The sequence below is a fragment of the Gobius niger genome, assembly GCF_951799975.1.
Source record: "Gobius niger genome assembly, chromosome: 13".
NCBI lineage: Eukaryota > Metazoa > Chordata > Actinopteri > Gobiiformes > Gobiidae > Gobius > Gobius niger.
In genome coordinates, this window is record NC_136864.1 from 5,230,362 (window position 1) to 5,248,011 (window position 17,650).

The following is a 17,650-nucleotide window of genomic DNA, read 5'->3' on the forward strand; positions in this document are numbered from 1 at the left end:
CAAAAACAGGTTCCACTGTACAGTAAAGCAGGGCAGAAGTGGAAAATAATGACCGCAATTCAATCAATCAGAACCACTAACCACTAAGCCATTGTCCAACAGGGATTTAGGACGACTACTAGTCTATTTCCCCCATTTTTTAAAATGGAAAATGGCCCATTCTCTCACTTCTGGCCCTGGCCCACAGTTTGGGAACCACTGATTTAAAACTAACTGAAACCTGCACCTGACAGTTATTTCAGTCTGACCACTGAGAATTAGCCTGTGAGTCGCCCAACTCGTTATAGACGGTGCACATTCAGAGAACCAGAGTTACTGTAAGTTACTGTGCTCGTGAGAACCGTGTGGATTCAACTCCTCTTTGAGAAAAAAAGGCCACGGACACGGCTTTACACTCGTCTATCCATCAAACTACTGTCCTGATTCTCCGCTTGACACAACAAGAAGAGGGTTTAAATGAGTGTGTGGCCGATGCCCCGAGTCCGCGCAGAGAAAACATGAGAGCTGCGCCCGGACACGGGGACGGGATGCAGCAGCGGAGGAGCCGCACATGAGGCGAAGCGAGAACCGGGAGACAGACAGCCGAGCGGGACGCGAGCGGAGAAGCTCTCGCGTGTTGGGAGTGACAGGGGGAAGGCGGTCGGTCTCTCCTGCTCATTCACTTCAGCAGACTGCTCCGTTTTGGTGTTATATGCGGCAAAGTAGGCGGAGAGTGAGTGAGCGCCTGTCCCGTAACAACGCGTTGATTAATCAGTGAAACAACACCGTAGTTTGACTGAGATGCGGGGCCCTTGCAGCCGCGGGGGCCCTACGCACCTTGGGTAGTCTGTGTATAGGAAGAACCGGCTCTGTATGGCCCTGGCACAGGCCCTGGCACACCGGTAACCTGCGGGTCCGCAGCAGCCACAGTGTGAGGTTATGAAGCGAGTTTCCCTTGTATAACGTCTGTGGCTCCAAACTCCTCTGCTCCGCGGTGCCACTCATTTGCATAAAGCCACAATGCAGAGTTTTTTTTAACTACAAATTATCTGCTAAAACAATCTTATTCACATGATTTATATACCAAATTAACACAAATGCAATTGAATATTTGTAGCTTCATTTTCCACTAAGAATTTACCAATTAAACTTAAAAATAATAAAATATAAAATAGGATTAGCAAAGATATCCAAAATCCACTCATAAAACAGTGACAGGCTGACATGAAAGAGCTGCATAACACTAAGTGAGGAGGCCATAATATTTTTGACTCATGGTTGAAGTCAACTTTCTCCAGCTCTACCAAGGTTGGCAAAAATGCATCTCAAAATACTTCAGATTGTTGCTTTAATCCCGAGAGGGAAAATATACTTCTCGCCTTTTTCACCCCTGATCCGTTTTCATGCCTGAATAATAGCTTGCAGCAAAAAACAAAACAAAAAAAAACAAAAACTATGAACTAGTTCATTTTTGGAACTTTGAACGAACTATAAACAATTATGAACTATGAATGAACTAGTTCATTTTGAAATTTGTGAACTGAACTTTGAAAAATGAACTTTCCCAACACTGGCAACATGGTCCAAATTATTTTATCGACACATTTATATGGTTAGTCTAGTGTTATAAGTGATTTGCCTCAGGTGCACTGTGGAGCGGGTCAGACTGTTTTTTATCTCCAGAAATCAGTAACACTAACGCAGCAAACTAGGAAATGAGGCCCCATGTCAAAAATCCTGAAATATCCCTTTAAGTTTCATAGTGGGTGCAATTTGAGTGCCAAAATGATCAGTCTAGTAAAACTGTTGGGACGTAAACGGGGTAGGCAAGTTTGTATGGTAGAGGGCGATTTATTTATTTTTATTTTAAGACCAAAACTCGAGGACCAGTTTTATATGAACATGCGCTCATACAGACCTAAGGGGATTTTGAAAGGAATTTTTGGAGCACTGAAGGAAAAGGAAATAATCATTTAGAAATAGCTGAAAGACTGATATTTGATGATATATTGCTGGGAACCATTGCGGGGCAGGAGACAGTTCTTCCTATTAACTGTTATTATCGATCTCATGTTCAACAGATTAAAAGTCTGAGTTTCCAAAAAGCAGATTGTAAAGTGTTTAGCTAGAGGCTGTGTGATGTCATCCCGGACTTATTTTAGTCACGTGGCTGTCCCCCAGAGGTACTCTGAATGTTGGGGAAAGGCGGAAGCCAAACTCCTCCAGAAGAGGGCATTGTTAACTTTTCTCTGCCATTATTATGTTTTTAGCGGCTGCTGATTGTACTCGTTGAGTGTTCAAGACGCATATAGATAGATACAGACGGCATCTCTGGAATTGCCCACATATGGTCATGTTTGAAAACAGTTAAGGGGGAAAACAATTTTGAGAAAAATCTAAACTTTCTCTAATTGCTCAAAAATTACTTTAACAAATGCTGAATTATGAATATAGTTTCTACTAAATAAAGATACAAAGACATGGGGAGGAGCAAGTTGGTTCAACAGCCCATAAATACATAAATACCGGAGAATGCTAACTTGATGCTAAATGTTAGCATTGTGCTAATGCTAACGCATGCTAGCACTAGCTACGACTGCCGTTTTTTCACTTCTACAGCACAATCTGCTGCGAGTAAACATCCATATGGACCTGATTTAGACTAGAGTATATTTATATGTGATAAATAAGTTAGTATTTCACCAGAAAATGGCTAAAAAGAGTGAAAAACTGTTTCCCAGAAGATTCTATTTTCCCCCTGGGAGAAGCCCGCCCCCTTCTATGACGCAATGCCGTCTGTATCAACATCTGATCCGATCTAGTCATTAAATCTGATCCAATACTCTCAAAATGCCTGGATACCGATACGATACTGAATATCGGATAGGTAAATCCATCGTAATTATAAAGCTTCTTTATTTTTTCGCTCAAGAACTAACAGGCAAGTTGTTCTGGTAAAGGTATAGGACCTGTAAATTAGTCAAATGGTGTTTGGATCTTTTTAGACTGTGTATTCAAATCGATGTCAGTTTTCTAAAACCATGTCCAAACCAGATAAAAACATGTACAAGAAATGTCTCACTAAACCATCAATGAAATGATCTCACATTAGATGAATAAAGTCTGAAAGCCGCGGACCACCTGAAGAAGCCAAAGTACCACAGTTTGAGAACCAACAGCAGCCGTCTCTTCAACTCTTCCCTGGACAACAGGCGTCCGCTTTCCTCCGATGTCTCGCGAGGCTGTCTGTCCTGGAAAACCTCGTGCCGCATCTCTCGCAGCTGTACGGCTTCACTCCGGTGTGAACAGTCTGGTGGGTCATGAGCCGCTTCTTCCCTGTAAAAGTCTTGCCGCACTGATCGCACCTGTACGCCCCGTAATTCAGCTTCTTTGTCCAGTTGAAGCCGTTGCGGTCGCCGTCCGGAGGCGCGTGAGACGCCATTGAAAACCCGGGCTGCTCCGCGGAGTAGAACTGCTCCTGCTTCATGTTGAGAAGAGTCTCCAGGTTCAGCTCCGCGGGCTCGAAACGTGAAAACTCCTCCGCCCCGTTTGGTGACGTCGCCTGAGAATTGTACACGTGGAAACTCTGTGTGGTTTGGTCTTTTGAGTCCGTCCCGTCCTCGTACTCGCCGGCGGCTGAAGTCGTAGCTGTGGCAGAACTTGTGGCCGCAGGAGCTGACAAAGGAGCCGGGAGCAGAGGCGGAGGCCACAGTAGCTCAGGAGGTTCATCTTCTGACGGCTCACGCTTGATGATGGAATGAGTGCCTTCCTCATCATCTGAAAAGACAAAAAATGTGTAGCACATACAGGTTTTTTTAGGCACGTGCTGAGGGTGAATCCAAAAAGAACAAATGGTCACAATTAGGGATGTCATGATTCTGAATTATAAACTACACAAACAGTGCAAATTTCATGAGAAAATCAAATTTCATGTTGAAGATATTTCATTTTATGTGACAACAGTACATGGATGGAAATGAGCCATTTCAGCGCGATTCACAGATTAAATTTAATGTAATGTATTTATGCATTAACCGATGAAGATGGAATGTTGCACACTTCATGAGGTTGATATAGTGTAGATACAGTGTACATTATTTCAGAAAATCTGGTATACTGACTATCAGCCATGGATCTATTATAAACTGGATAAGGCATGCTGTCCCAGCTCCTATCTCTTTACATAGGGGTGCTCAGTGGCGCATGAAACCAGTTTCGTCCGCCATTGCGGCCCAAAGTACCCGTATGACGCGTCACCTGTATCTATGCTCCCTACGGCCCAAGTGGGTGAAAGCAGCGTGAGCGCGCACGGCTGCCGACGAAGCTTCAGAGCGGAGCGGACGCCATTACGCAAAAAGTCAAATCTCTTAATATCATCGTTCTTTAAACACAAAATGTTTTTTTAAGGCCATTTCAGGCGAATAAGCTGCCATGCTACGATGACTTTGGGGGTTAGTTTGTCAGTGCGGGGCTTAAAAAGCTAGTTTAGCCCGCTCTTTGAACAACCGGGCGCTTAGCGGCCCTTCGCACATACGTAGCCGCGCTCATGAACTTCCGCTCGGTCACTTTTCTGGGAAGTTTCGTAAGTGCTGGAAGTCTTGATATTGTGATAGAATTGATAAAAATCGAGTTGTTACTTCACTGTATTTGCTAGTATAACATCACAACAAGAATTGTTTGGCTGAAATACAAAGAATGAGCACTGCAAAAGTGTTTTATATTACATTTTCATTGGTAAAATGTGATAAATTGTTTTTTACATAGCTTTTATCTGTACTGTACTGTACTGTACTGGATCCAGGACAGATGCAGAAATCATGCATTGTTTTGTGTTTCATTCTACTTACACAAATAATGGTGTAAGTACATAAGTACATTTTGTTCATTATATAACAAACACTGCCCTGCGCGTCAATATACAAGAGAGAAAAAAACATCTAAGTGTCCATGGCTAACACAAGGAATACTTAATGCATGTAAAAAGAAAAATAATTTATATAGAAAATTTATGAGGCAAAGAACAAAAGAATCTGAAGAACGGTACAAAATATACAAGAACAAACTGACAACCATTGTACGAAACAGCAAAAAATTATACTACGAAAACAAATTAAATGAAAACAAAAGTAATATTAAAGGAATCTGGAGTTTACTGAATAAATTGTTAAAGAACAACTAACCCCAAAATCAACTTTTTTGTCTAGCTAAGTTGTATAAATGGGTATCTTATAGTGTTGTCTACATGTATCTGTCACTATTTTAACAATTTAGTGCATATTTGTTGAAATCCTGTCTTTGTGTCCAAAACCGTCTGTGTGGCGCCATCTGCACCTTATCGAGTGCATTACATGCTTTACTGTTGGTTTCCTTCGTGATTAGCTCTGAGCGGGGCGCTTACGTCAGCAGGAGGGCGCCGACGTCAGCGGCCTCTCTTCTGTGGAGTATAAAAGCAGCCCACTCCGCCCACGCCCCCGTAGCGAGTTGGAGTTTGGAAGAGCGAGTGTCTTTATATCGATTTTCAGGTTTGCGATTTATTAGCGTAGCTTTTAGTTAGATTTATTAGCATAGCTTTTAGTTAGATTTATTAGCATAGCTTTTAGTTAGATTTATTAGCTTGTCGTAGTTTAGATAGTTATTAGATTTAGTTGTAGTTTAGTCTTAGTGAGAGATTAGTAGCATTTAGCATAAGAATTAGCTAGGTTAGCTGTATTTAGTGTTCTGTATTGTGTAATATTAGGTGTAGTGTTGTAGTCTTGTTTGTTAGGATGGGGAGAAAGTGTAGTGTTGTAGGTTGTTATAGTTCTGTAGGTTTACATTACTTTCCTCAGGACTTAGAAATTAGGCGCCAGTGGCTGCGCGCAATTGGCCTGGGGGAAAACTGCGAACTCCCGCCTCGTGCTGGAGTTTGCAACCAACATTTTACTTGCGATTCCTTCGCCAACTCCTTGGAGTTTGAGCTGGGCTACAGTAAGGTTCTTCGTTTGAAGAATGAGGCAGTCCCCACCCTTGCTCTTCCACGACTGAGCCCACCGACACTGCTGCCCCGCCAGCAGGACGATTTCAGGCGCCAATCTGAGGTGAGTGAGAATAACAACAACCTAAAACTGCTACTAATGTCATGTAAGTAGAATTTCGATAGTGCACGTTGAAATAGATTGTAGTAGTGTCTCAAACAATGCGGGATCTGGCGTGTAAATAAACTATGCACTGGGTGAGGCTTGTGGCTGCGTGTGCTCCAAGCGGTGCGCCCCGCACTCGTTCACTTGACTTGGGCAGAGAAACAGCAGTCTGCATCCATCAGCTGCCTGGCAACTCTCTAACCCCGCTCAAACAGAGAGCTATGAACCGCATGAGACGGTGAGCTGACAGTTACACCGCTGTATATTATGACATGTGAACTTTTATAGCCTTTTGTAGCTAGCGGGAGTGGCTAATGCATCAGTCTGCACAACAAAGTTACGCTGAGACCGCGCGTAATTGTGCTTGAGACTGAGCACCAAACTAGTCTACATTTTCGCGATGACAGTAGCTTTCATATTTGACAACAGCTGCGCAAAACGTGAGAGCATCTACAAGCTAACCTATAAAGCTAACGGATAGCTATCATCTAATGTGTGGCTAAACTGACCGGGCAGGTGCCCGTGGCTCCGCGCGCGCTCGTGTGATATGTGATCGTGGTCAGTGAGGGGCGAGAGGGCTGACCACTCCAGGTGGACCGTATGGTTATTGGGTGCTCAGGTGCTGGGATCCATATGTTGGCTTACGTTCACTAATCTGCATTAGACAACAATTAAATGCACTAAGGAAATGTAACACATTACCCTTCTTCTGTAGTGTACATTTTAAAAAATAATATGTATTTTTACGTTTTCAGCCAGTGACCAGAGAATTTGGCTGCCAGACTGATCCAGTCATTGTAAGGCATGCAAGTGTCCAGGCCAATGTGAAGCCGAGCAGGCGAAGCAAAGGTGATATCTCTTTTTATTGTTTATACAGTCATTTTATTTCTAAAAACACTGTTTTGTGTAAATGATAATTACAGCCATTTTTAACGTGTTTGTTTATTTTGTTTGTGTTTTGTACAGCTACTCAAGCCCGGACCGCTTACACAAGCGTCGGTTGTGGTACTGAGGACCTGATGGAAATCCCTCTTCCTGACAGTCCCAGAGCAGCCTCTACACCTTTAAAAAGGAGAAGGTGTGAGGTGTCAGCGTCTGACCCCAGCTTCCACATTGATGACAGCGCCAGCACTGTGAACTGTTCAAGGTAAAAAGGAATTCTAGCTTTTTAATAGAAAAAATATATACAGCGTCCTGGTTTTTTGAGGGATGAAATATCCTTTATTTTATATAGCATTCCTGCTGAAGTCCCTCCACACAAGGACAAAAAATATATTGTTCACGAGGACCAACTGCTGGAGCTGTTCAGGCGATGTCCTGTCTGCACTGGTCGCTGTGCTGTGGACACATCACAATCGGCACACTGCTTCGGGTCACTCAACAGTGTCCTCGCTGTGAGTTCTCCAGTCAGTGGTCCAGTCAGCCCATGGTGAACAACATCCCAGCTGGAAACCTACAGCTCTGTGCTGCTGTGCTGTTCACCGGCTCATCGTTTAGTCAGATTTCAAAGGTACAGCACAAATTATTTTGTTTGGATTTTGTTTCCATCTATTATCAGTTGATAACCTATTTTTTCCTTTTATAGTTCTTGAGGGCTTTCAATATTCAGGGACTGTCAGAGCAGTGCTTCTATAGGCATCAGGCAAAGCTCCTCATCCCTACGGTCAACTGGCAGTGGAAGCTGGAGCAGGAGGACCTCATCAGGGAGGCTCTTGAAAGCGGCTCTGTGTCACTGGGTGGGGACATGCAGGCAGATTCACCTGGTAAATACATTTCATTAACATTTATCAGAAGTATTAATTAAAAGTAAGCTAACGTACAACTTGCATTCGTGTAGGACATTCGGCCAAATATGGCAGTTACACGATGATGAATCTCAGTAATAACAAAGTCATTGACATCCAGCTAGTCCAGGTAATGGAATTCAAGGAATGTTTCAATATGTAATTTGGGATCACTCTGTGCATTTCAGCACCTAATTTATTTTTTGTCTTATTAGAGCAATGAGGTTGGAAACAGCGTGCGCATGGAGAAGGAGGGCTTTGTGCGGAGTCTGACCATGCTGGAAGAGAGGGGTGTCAATGTGGAGGCCATTGTGACGGACCGACACACCGGCGTTCAGAAGTTTTTAAGGGAGGAAAAGAAGGAAATCAGGCACTACTTTGACCCATGGCACATGGGAAAGGGTATGCATTTGGGGAATGCTGTGTAATATTATGGTTATTCTGCATTTAGTAAATATGTATTTTAAACTCTAGGAATTGGGGAAAAAATTGATGAGCTCGCAAAGAGAAAGAGCACCCAGGACGCTGGCCAGTGGAGAAAAAGCGTGGTAAATCACCTCTATTGGGCAGCTTCGACTTCCTCCTCGGGACAAGAGGCTGTCGCTAAGTGGACGTCTGTGGCCAACCACATGCAGAATGTGCACACGCACGACAATGCCCTGTTCCCTCGGTGCCTACACGGGCCTCTGGTTGGGGAAGGGTCAAGAGTGTGGCTCAAACCAAGTAAGTTTTGCATTTGTTATCAGTAATACTGGCCCTTTACTCATTGTATTTTATGTACATTTCAAAAATGTAAGGTTGGCATTGTCATTCGAAACAAAAATTGCTTTACAATTATGTCATGGTAATTAACTCTGTAGGCACAGCAGCATGTGAGAGGCTCAGTGACATTGTGTTGGCTCCACGCTTTGTGAAGGATGTGGAGAAAATCAGCCCGGTGTACCACACGTCAACCCTTGAGGCCTTCCACAGCCTGATAATTAGGTTCTCCCCCAAAAGTGCAGGCTTCTCCTTCAGAGGAATGTTAGCAAGGTAATACATACATACATTTAAAAAAAAAAAATGTTGTGTGAATCTGTACCTAAAAATGTTGTAGGTTGCAAATTGCTGCCCTGCACTACAATGAAAATGCTACAAGGTCACATGCTACAACACTTGAAGGTGTACTGCGGTATGCGATAGTGTACCCAAAGTACAAACGTGGCGACTACACCGTGCGAGCCTTGAAGACCAGAGCTACCTCAGGTATGTCACATTAAAAACAACACAACCAATGCTTTTACAAAGACAAATGTTTTGTGCTTTGTTTACAGTCTACATTGACCAACTAATGGCCCTGCTGTTTGAAAGTGTGGTTGAGGATCCTCTCCCATACCAGGAGCACACAGACAAAGTACCTGTGCCTGAACCACTCTGTGCCCAGTATGAGAGGCCAGACAAGCAGGAGGCTGTGAGCAGGCACAGGTCCAGATTTTTCAAGAGGACATAAGGTGAGCATGTTAAGTTTTGGCTTGATTATTTTGTGTGGCAAATATATTACGTAGATTACATGGCTAGTTTATAATGCTAGACTATAGTGCTAGTTTAGCAAATGTAGAATAAGTAAGGATTAAACAACAAGAAGCTGTGTATTACACAGGTTTACTGCACAACGCAGAGTCAGTTTTTTCAGATGATTTATCTAAAGCGACTTCCACAACAATAGTAGCTTAATTTTTAATCATTACTGTGGAAATTGCTGCAGTGGAGTGATATAGAAGATGATTTTCAGACGAACTGTGCGATTACAGGGAAATAATGCACCAGTTACCATTAGAATTCTCAGATGATTATGGATTGACTGTGGAATATGCATTATTATATTTTCAGACTGGCCTGGCAGTATGGAACAAAATCTTTTCAGAATGCAGACTGTGTTGCCTGAGAGCAGTGGCTAACCATGAACCAAAGTCCAGTGGATGAAAAAAGCCCGTGTATGAGTGGTTTTCTGGATTTTCCAGCTTGAGGTGTGTGCAAGACAGGACTGGCCACTCATTTGAACTGTCATAAGTACCTGTAGGTGAACACATCACAATATTGCTCAACTCGCATTAAAATTCTAACAAATGTAGCATAGGAGTATTGTATTTTACACCAGTAAGTGGGAGAATCGTTTTTAGTGTTGACCAATAAATGCATTTGTTGACACCTATCATTTTGTTTATATTACTATTTCCCCAAGTGGTTTATATTTCTTCTCATTGAAAACAGTTTTTTGCCTTATTGAGGACTATATTTTAAATGTAAATTAGAATGATGCTAACACATCTTGCACGCAAAAATGTATGCTGAGTTGTAACAGACTTTTCTTGTCCATGCAGAGTCAGAGGTGGAGAAAGAGGTGGAGAAAATGCATGCAAACCATTCTTCATGTCCACTGTATGTATCGGATCACACGGTGATGCATTTGATCAGTATATTGATGACAGACTTCCCTTTTAAAGTAATTCATGTCTTAGTGTGTGTTTTTTTTTTTTTATAACATTTCAATTCACATTTTCAGACGACCTCTCTATCGGGCAAAGAAAGAATGTTTCTGGAAATGGAGGCACATTGGACAAGGACAGTCGCCAACCACATATAGAACGATGGGAGTAAACATTGCAATATGAAGAATTCTATAAGCTGACATGCCACTGGACAACATAGTAGATGAAATCAATGTTCCATGCAAGATTTAATTGTAGACACTGATCAGCAATCCAAGAACAAAATGAAGCCTTTAGCTGTTTCTGTCAGATATTTCACAGGATGGTTTGGTGAGGTAGAACCAGCACCACTTTGTCTCTAGAAGCTGAAAACTTAATGGTGCATGTGTAATTATTTTAGTTGGTATTGCTGGATTGCAGGTTCTATAATGTGATGTCACACTCCCCAGTGGGGAGGCAGGAGCCAGTTTTTCATATTAACTGCATTACACTTTCACAAGTTGCAGCCAAAAAAATAAATGTATGAATTACAAAAATGATCACTAATTTCAGTCACTGGGTCCATTATCTTTCTTATACAAGACCAAACATTTCCTCAAAAATGAAATAATTGTACCTCTATATAACATTATAGGCCTTTAGAACACTAACCTGCAACCCAACAACTGTATAGCCATAAGAATCAACTTTGTCTCCCGTGCATTGAGAAGACCTGCATGTATGCATGCATGCAGCATACTGTACATGAGCTACTGCTACTTGGTTAATTTAAGCCATCCTGTAGCTCAACTGTGGATGCAAGAATTCAGCTTTACTGCTATGTTTTTAATGCCTTTTCCCCTCAAAACTGTAATTATATCAATCTAAAAGGCGTATCAAAGTTTGATGGATGATCGAGCCACATTTAAAAATTCAGTTCAGTGTGTTCTAGTTCTGATTCCATAAATTAAGTATTAAACAGTCAAGTTCGATATTGTATGGCAAGTATTAATTTAAATTGTATTTGTTCAATTTGTTTATTGCACACATCTAGGTACCACATGCAGCTTGATCCTCAAAGGAAATATATCATTATTGATTGATTGATATTGTCGTAGTAAGATTAACAAAAGAAAAATTGCATTGGGTAATTGCAATGTTGTAAAAGCCAGGAAGTACAAAATTAAGTAAGAAAACTTACTAAAAAAATAAGATCTATCATTTTTACTATTTCAACTAAATAAGCATACATGTAAAGACTTTATTATAGCCTTTACTCATCATTTAGTGGTAGTTCAGTGCGTGTGTAACATTGGTTAAACCTGTAATTCACTAAATGTAGTAATAATAGAAATGACTTTGTGGACCCAAGAGCCTAATGTTACAGACCCTTAGTTAAGCCTTTAGATAAACATGGATGATTTATCTGCTTTATCTTCAATGACCAACCGAAAACTATTTCTAGGACAGTGTTCTTGCACAATATTTTTTTTTTTATGTGACATGTTTTGTGCACTTTGCTGTGAGAGAAATAAAATAAAGCTTTGTAATACATATAATCAAGTCTCTATACCTCACACATTCTCTGCTTGTGACACTGAGATACATCTGCAATGCTTATGCAGACCACAGTGAAAGTCTACATCTAAAATAGATCGGTAGATTCTGAAAGCAGCCAGGACAGTTACGTTTGGTCCCTTAGCTGCGATGCTAACATCGATCTAGCTCAATGCTAAGCCGTTAGCTTTGTAAATGACAGCGGAATCACTAATAAAATAACCCCGCGCCTCAGAGCAGTCTCGGGTACAAGGCCACTGTCTGCCACGATGCCTGTCCTGTGTAAAGAGAGCTGTAGAGCTGTCTCACCATGTTGCTAAATAAGTTAGCTCGCTGTGCTCGAACTTTGTTTACGAGGAGCGTTGCGAGTGCATCATTAGTCAAATGACTCAGGCCTGTCAATCAGACCCCGAAACCCCTCCCACCCCTCACCCCTCCCGCGTGCCCCTTAGTCCTCCAGGCAACGCCCCTTTTCTGTTGAGATTTTCAAATCTGACACTCTCAGGCTGAGCCTCTGGAAGGGGGGGTTAGATACCCTTTAAGAGACAATTGTACAGTTAACTCATATCCGGACTACTTTATAGATGACCATACTGAAAACTATGATATGAAGAATATTGTCAATAAATTCAACGATTTTTTTATAAATGTGGGACCCGAATTAGCGGCCCAAATCCCAGCATGTAATAATAACATAATGGTGGATTCAGTTATAGAAAGGAACCCGCAAACCATCTTCCTCTCAGACGTGAGTGAGACTGAAATCAAATCTATTGTGAATAAATGTAAAAATAAGTCATCGATGGACTGTTTGGACATAAATATGAGATTAATAAAAAGAATTATTGACAATATTCTGAAACCCTTTACTCACATATGTAATGTCTCATTCCAAACTGGAACTTTTCCAGATAAAATGAAAATAGCCAAAGTGTTACCTCTATTTAAAAACGGAAGTAAACACATATTTACAAACTACAGACCAGTCTCTCTTCTGCCGCAGTTCTCAAAAATATTGGAGAAAATGTTCAACAGCAGGTTGGATAAATTTATCACGAAGCACAAGCTAATTTACGAAGGGCAATACGGATTTAGACCCAAAAGATCGACCACTATGGCCGTTATTGATGCTGTGGAAGAAATCACCAGTGCTTTAGACAACAAAAAACATGCTGTTGGAATCTTTATAGATCTTAAGAAAGCATTTGATACTATCAATCATTCTATCTTGGTACAAAAATTAGAAAAATATGGTATTCGGGGAGTTGCTGGGAACTGGATTAAAAGCTATTTAGACGAGAGGCAACAATTTGTTAAGATGGGGGACACTGAATCAAAATGTATGGGCATTGTTTGTGGACTGCCTCAAGGGTCTATTCTGGCACCTTTGCTATTCAATTTATATATCAACGATATATTTAAAGTGTCAGAGTTATTAAAAATGGTGTTATTTGCTGATGATACCAACATATTTTATTCAAACGATAACTATAATAGACTAATACAAGATGTAAATCAGGAACTAGCTAAGCTTAAAACATGGCTGGATCTAAACAAATTATCACTCAACCTGAACAAAACAAAAATGATCATGTTTGGCAATTACAAGGAAAATCCTGAATTATGGATAACTATAAATGGTACTAAAATAGAAAAAGTAACAGAAATCAAATTTTTGGGAATCACTATAGACAACAAACTGAGCTGGAGATCACACATTGGACACATACAGAGAAAGATATCAAAAAATATTGCGATAATAAACAAAGCTAAGTATGTTTTAAATCATAAGGCTCTGTATATATTGTATTCAAGTCTTATACTGTCATATTTAACTTATGGAATTGAGGTTTGGGGTAATAATTACAAAAGTTCACTCCATCCCCTTGTAATACTCCAAAAACGAGCAATCAGAACTATTCACAAAGTTGGTTACCTCGAACACACAAATAAATTGTTCTTACAAAGTAACATGCTCAAACTCATGGATCTAGTTGATTTTTATACAGCACAATTAGTGTATAAAGCCAACCGGGACTTATTACCACAAAATATTCAAAAACTGTTCACAAAAAGAGATGAGTGTTACAATTTGAGGGGATGTTGTCAACTTAAAGTACCAACTATTAGTTCCACGAGGAAACGAATGTGTGTGTCTGTGTCTGGTGTCCGGCTCTGGAATAAACTGGGAGTCCAACTCAAGCAATGCTCATCCGTTTATCAATTCAAATCAAAGTATAAACAACTCATACTGTCTGCGTACAGGACGGAGGAATGTCCTTGAGTGTGGAAATGGAAACAACTGCAGTAAACTATCTATGTTGTAGTACTGTAACTGACAAACTAGTTTTGCAGAGGAGGAAAATAAAAAAAATAAATAAAAAAAAAGTAAAAAAAAGTAAAAAGGAAAAGGAAAAAAAAAAAAAAAGAGAGATTGTATCCACTGATGTATATGTAGGTACATAGTGTATATAACTGTTTGTTTTGTATTACTCACATATCTCTGTTTTGTATCAGATATGTGAATCTGAAGTCAAAGCTATATAGATATATATGGCTATATTTGGCTATAAGTACAAATGCAGATCGCTGTTACATCTACTTCGATCGTTTATCACCAATACTTTTTCTGATGTGTCATAACTAAACCAAGTATAACAAAGACAAACCTCAAGTAACTCAATATTGTGTCTGCTTGTTGTCACCATCACTGCTTCTCAACTATACAAAGGATCAGGGCAGGCGAGACATGGACCTGTTGGAGAGAAGGGCCCCCCCTCCTCCCAATGGGCTCATTAAACTCGTTATGTGAAGCATCATACAGCACAGATTACTAACGTTCACTTGTAAAGTCACTACTCAGGGCAGCAGGGTTGGGCCGGTTGACTGGGGGTCATTGCCCCCTCCCAGCTGACCCACACTCTGCTTTTTAATGCACCTCACAGAATAGGGCTCACTGTCACATAGTCTGCTGTAGATGGTGACAATGAAGTGACTGATTATGAATTAATAGCAACAATAATAATAAAATAATAGGATAATAAATTAACCAATAATGATATAATAGCATAAAATATCAAATAAATTACATTTATTAATCAATCATATAATGTGGTCGTAATTAATATAATCAATAATATTGTGTCCACTAAAAGTACTTAACTAAAAACAAAAAACAACAAGGAACAAATGTTCAACTTAAGATTGGTGACTCGTTGTTTTTGGCAGTGATGGGTATTTGTAATTATTGAGTTTTCTTTCCCTGTCTTTGAACCAGCAGAATGTTGTAACATAAATATTGATGATGGTAAAGTCACTGGAATATGATAAAATGACTTTATGTCATATCTTCTTTGTGCATAGTAAATGAATGTATCTATTTCTTAAGTACGAAAGGGGGTAGGCTCTAACAAGCTGAAGCTTCTGCCTACTCCTTTTGAGCATCATATCCACGTTATTTATTTATCTATTTGGCTATTTATCTATTTGGCTATTCACCTATGCATGTATCTCTCTTTTGCTGAATTACTGTGCTGAACTCTGTTCCTATGAAGAACTTTGTGGAGCTCAGATGCTCAAATAAAAAAAGATGAATTGAATTGAATTGACATTAAATGCTGCTAGTATTTTTTTAATTAATAAAACAGTTACAGGTTATTAGTGCCATTATTTAATTTTCAGAAATGAGTTTAATAACATGTAGACTAGTTGTTTCTTATTAACCATAATCCAATGCTATAAACACATGCTATATTCATCATACATTTCGTATTTAGTTTTTGGCTAAACTTACTTGAGATGTTCGTTATTTCGCGTTTATCCTTGTTTTTAGTCCAGTCCGTTCATTTGTTTTGCTCAGACTTAAGCCGCTAAATCACACGAGGGAGCACTCCGCTCGTTCATGAGTCATCACGCACACGCTCGCGCACGTCTACGGCCCTGGTGACGTCACGTCATTAGAACACTTTTAAAAATGTATTTTTGATGCTTTACAATTTTTTTACGAAGAAAAAAAGTCCATGTCCTAAAAATAGTAATTTTAAAGAAATATATTTGCCTCAGTCTGAAACTCCAGATGCCCTGTGGACCATTTTACAGGCTGCTCCTTTTACATGAGTGTCTATGACAAAAAGGGCTTTTTGGGCTGCTGGCTGCAATACCACGGCCTGCCACTAGCACGTACTCATTTCAGAGTGAAGGGGGCGGACCCCCCCACTGCTATCAGCCAGCTCAGTTACGGCAGCCATCTTGTTTCCACTATGAAGAAACTGACATAATTTGTTTATTTTTAAATCTATAAATCTAACATTTCCTGTTAGGTGAGATAATGTCAAACTACACATACAGTGCAAAGGCGATACGCGATTGGCATATTCATGAAATATGTTCCCAACATCTTATATTAAAGGGATATTTCAGGATTTTTGACATAGGGCCTCATTTCCTAGTTATCCAGAGTGTCGCTGGTACCTGGAGATATTTTTTTGGTAATTCATATATTTGAAGAGTTTCGTGGCACTAGGCTAATGCAAGGCTAGCGCATTTCTATGGTATCAGCTAGCCTGCATTAAAAACAGTCTGACCCGCTCCACAGTGCACCTGAGGCAAATCACTTATAACACCAGACTAACCATATAAATGTCTGTGTCGATAGAATAATTTTAACCATTTTGCATTAGAATACCTTATATTTGAGCAGCATCAGCGTCGTGGTTGTATAAGCTACACAGCGGCGGAGTGATCTGCTAGAAAATAGTCCCTCAAAATGTGATCATTCAAGTGATGCAAGGTCAGTTATATTCCAAAAATTACTCTATCGACACAGACATTTATATGGTTAGTCTGGTGTTATAAGTGATTTGCCTCTGGTGCTCTGTGGACCGGGTCAGACTGTTTTTAATGCAGGCTAGCTGATACCATAGAAATGCACTAGAAGAAGAAGAAGAAGAAGAAGAAGAAGAAGAAGAAGAAGAAGAAGAAGAAGAAGAAGAAGAAGAAGAAGAAGAAGGATTTTTGAGGGGGTCATTTTTTGAGGCATTTATCAACAATACAAATAACTAATAAAATAAATACTTGTATTTTTCTCCTGTTTATTTGGTGAAATGTTACACGGTGTGGCTTTAAGTTCTGCAAGTACACGCAGCAACAGTTTGAGGGTAAAAGTCTAGTTTAGGATTCAGTCATCAATAAATTATGAGAAGGCGAAGGCAACGTGGTGCTTGTAATCGTTTTTTTCTTTTCTTTTTTTTTTTTTTTTTTTTTTGGATGAAAATATTAAAAACATCTCTCACCTCCCTGATCGCTGTCGGCCCGCTCCCCGAGTCTGTCCTCCCCCTCCTCCTCTGCGGCGCTCACGGCCGCCTCCTCCCGGGCCATGAGCTCCTCCACAGCGGCTCGCAGCTCCTCTATCACCCGGTCCCTCTCCTCTATCTCCCGCTCCTTGTCCAGGATCTGTCGGTCTCTGTCCCGGAGCTCCAGCCTCAGCTCCACGGCTCCGTCCTCCACCAAAGCGGTCACTTCGGCCACGACCGCCTTCAGCAGAGCCTCCATGATGGCGGCGAGCTGCGAGGGGAACGACCCCGGGAAAGACATGCCGCTCTCGGGTTTAATAATCCTGTGGACACCGAGGTAAAGGAGCGACTTGTGTTCACCATAAATTTGGTAGAAACAACAAAAAAAGTGTACTTCCGGTAACATCTGCTTCTGTCATAAACGCTGGCGAGAGCGACACCATTACGTGATGCTGCCACCTGCTGACGTGAAA

The 17,650-nt window shown here is 40.7% G+C and overlaps 1 protein-coding gene across 1 annotated transcript; it reads right to left on the minus strand.

Annotated features, from left to right (window-relative positions):
• Nucleotides 1-2,992: 2,992 nt before the first annotated feature.
• LOC306973059 (uncharacterized protein) lies at nucleotides 2,993-17,611 on the minus strand. The gene is made up of 2 exons (XM_079569869.1): nucleotides 17,178-17,611; nucleotides 2,993-3,756 (listed from the first exon to the last, which is right to left on the minus strand). Exons 1-2 carry the CDS (start codon nucleotides 17,581-17,583, stop codon nucleotides 3,170-3,172), a joined length of 993 nt encoding a protein of 330 aa, XP_079425995.1. The 5' UTR covers nucleotides 17,584-17,611; the 3' UTR covers nucleotides 2,993-3,169.
• Nucleotides 17,612-17,650: the final 39 nt, after the last annotated feature.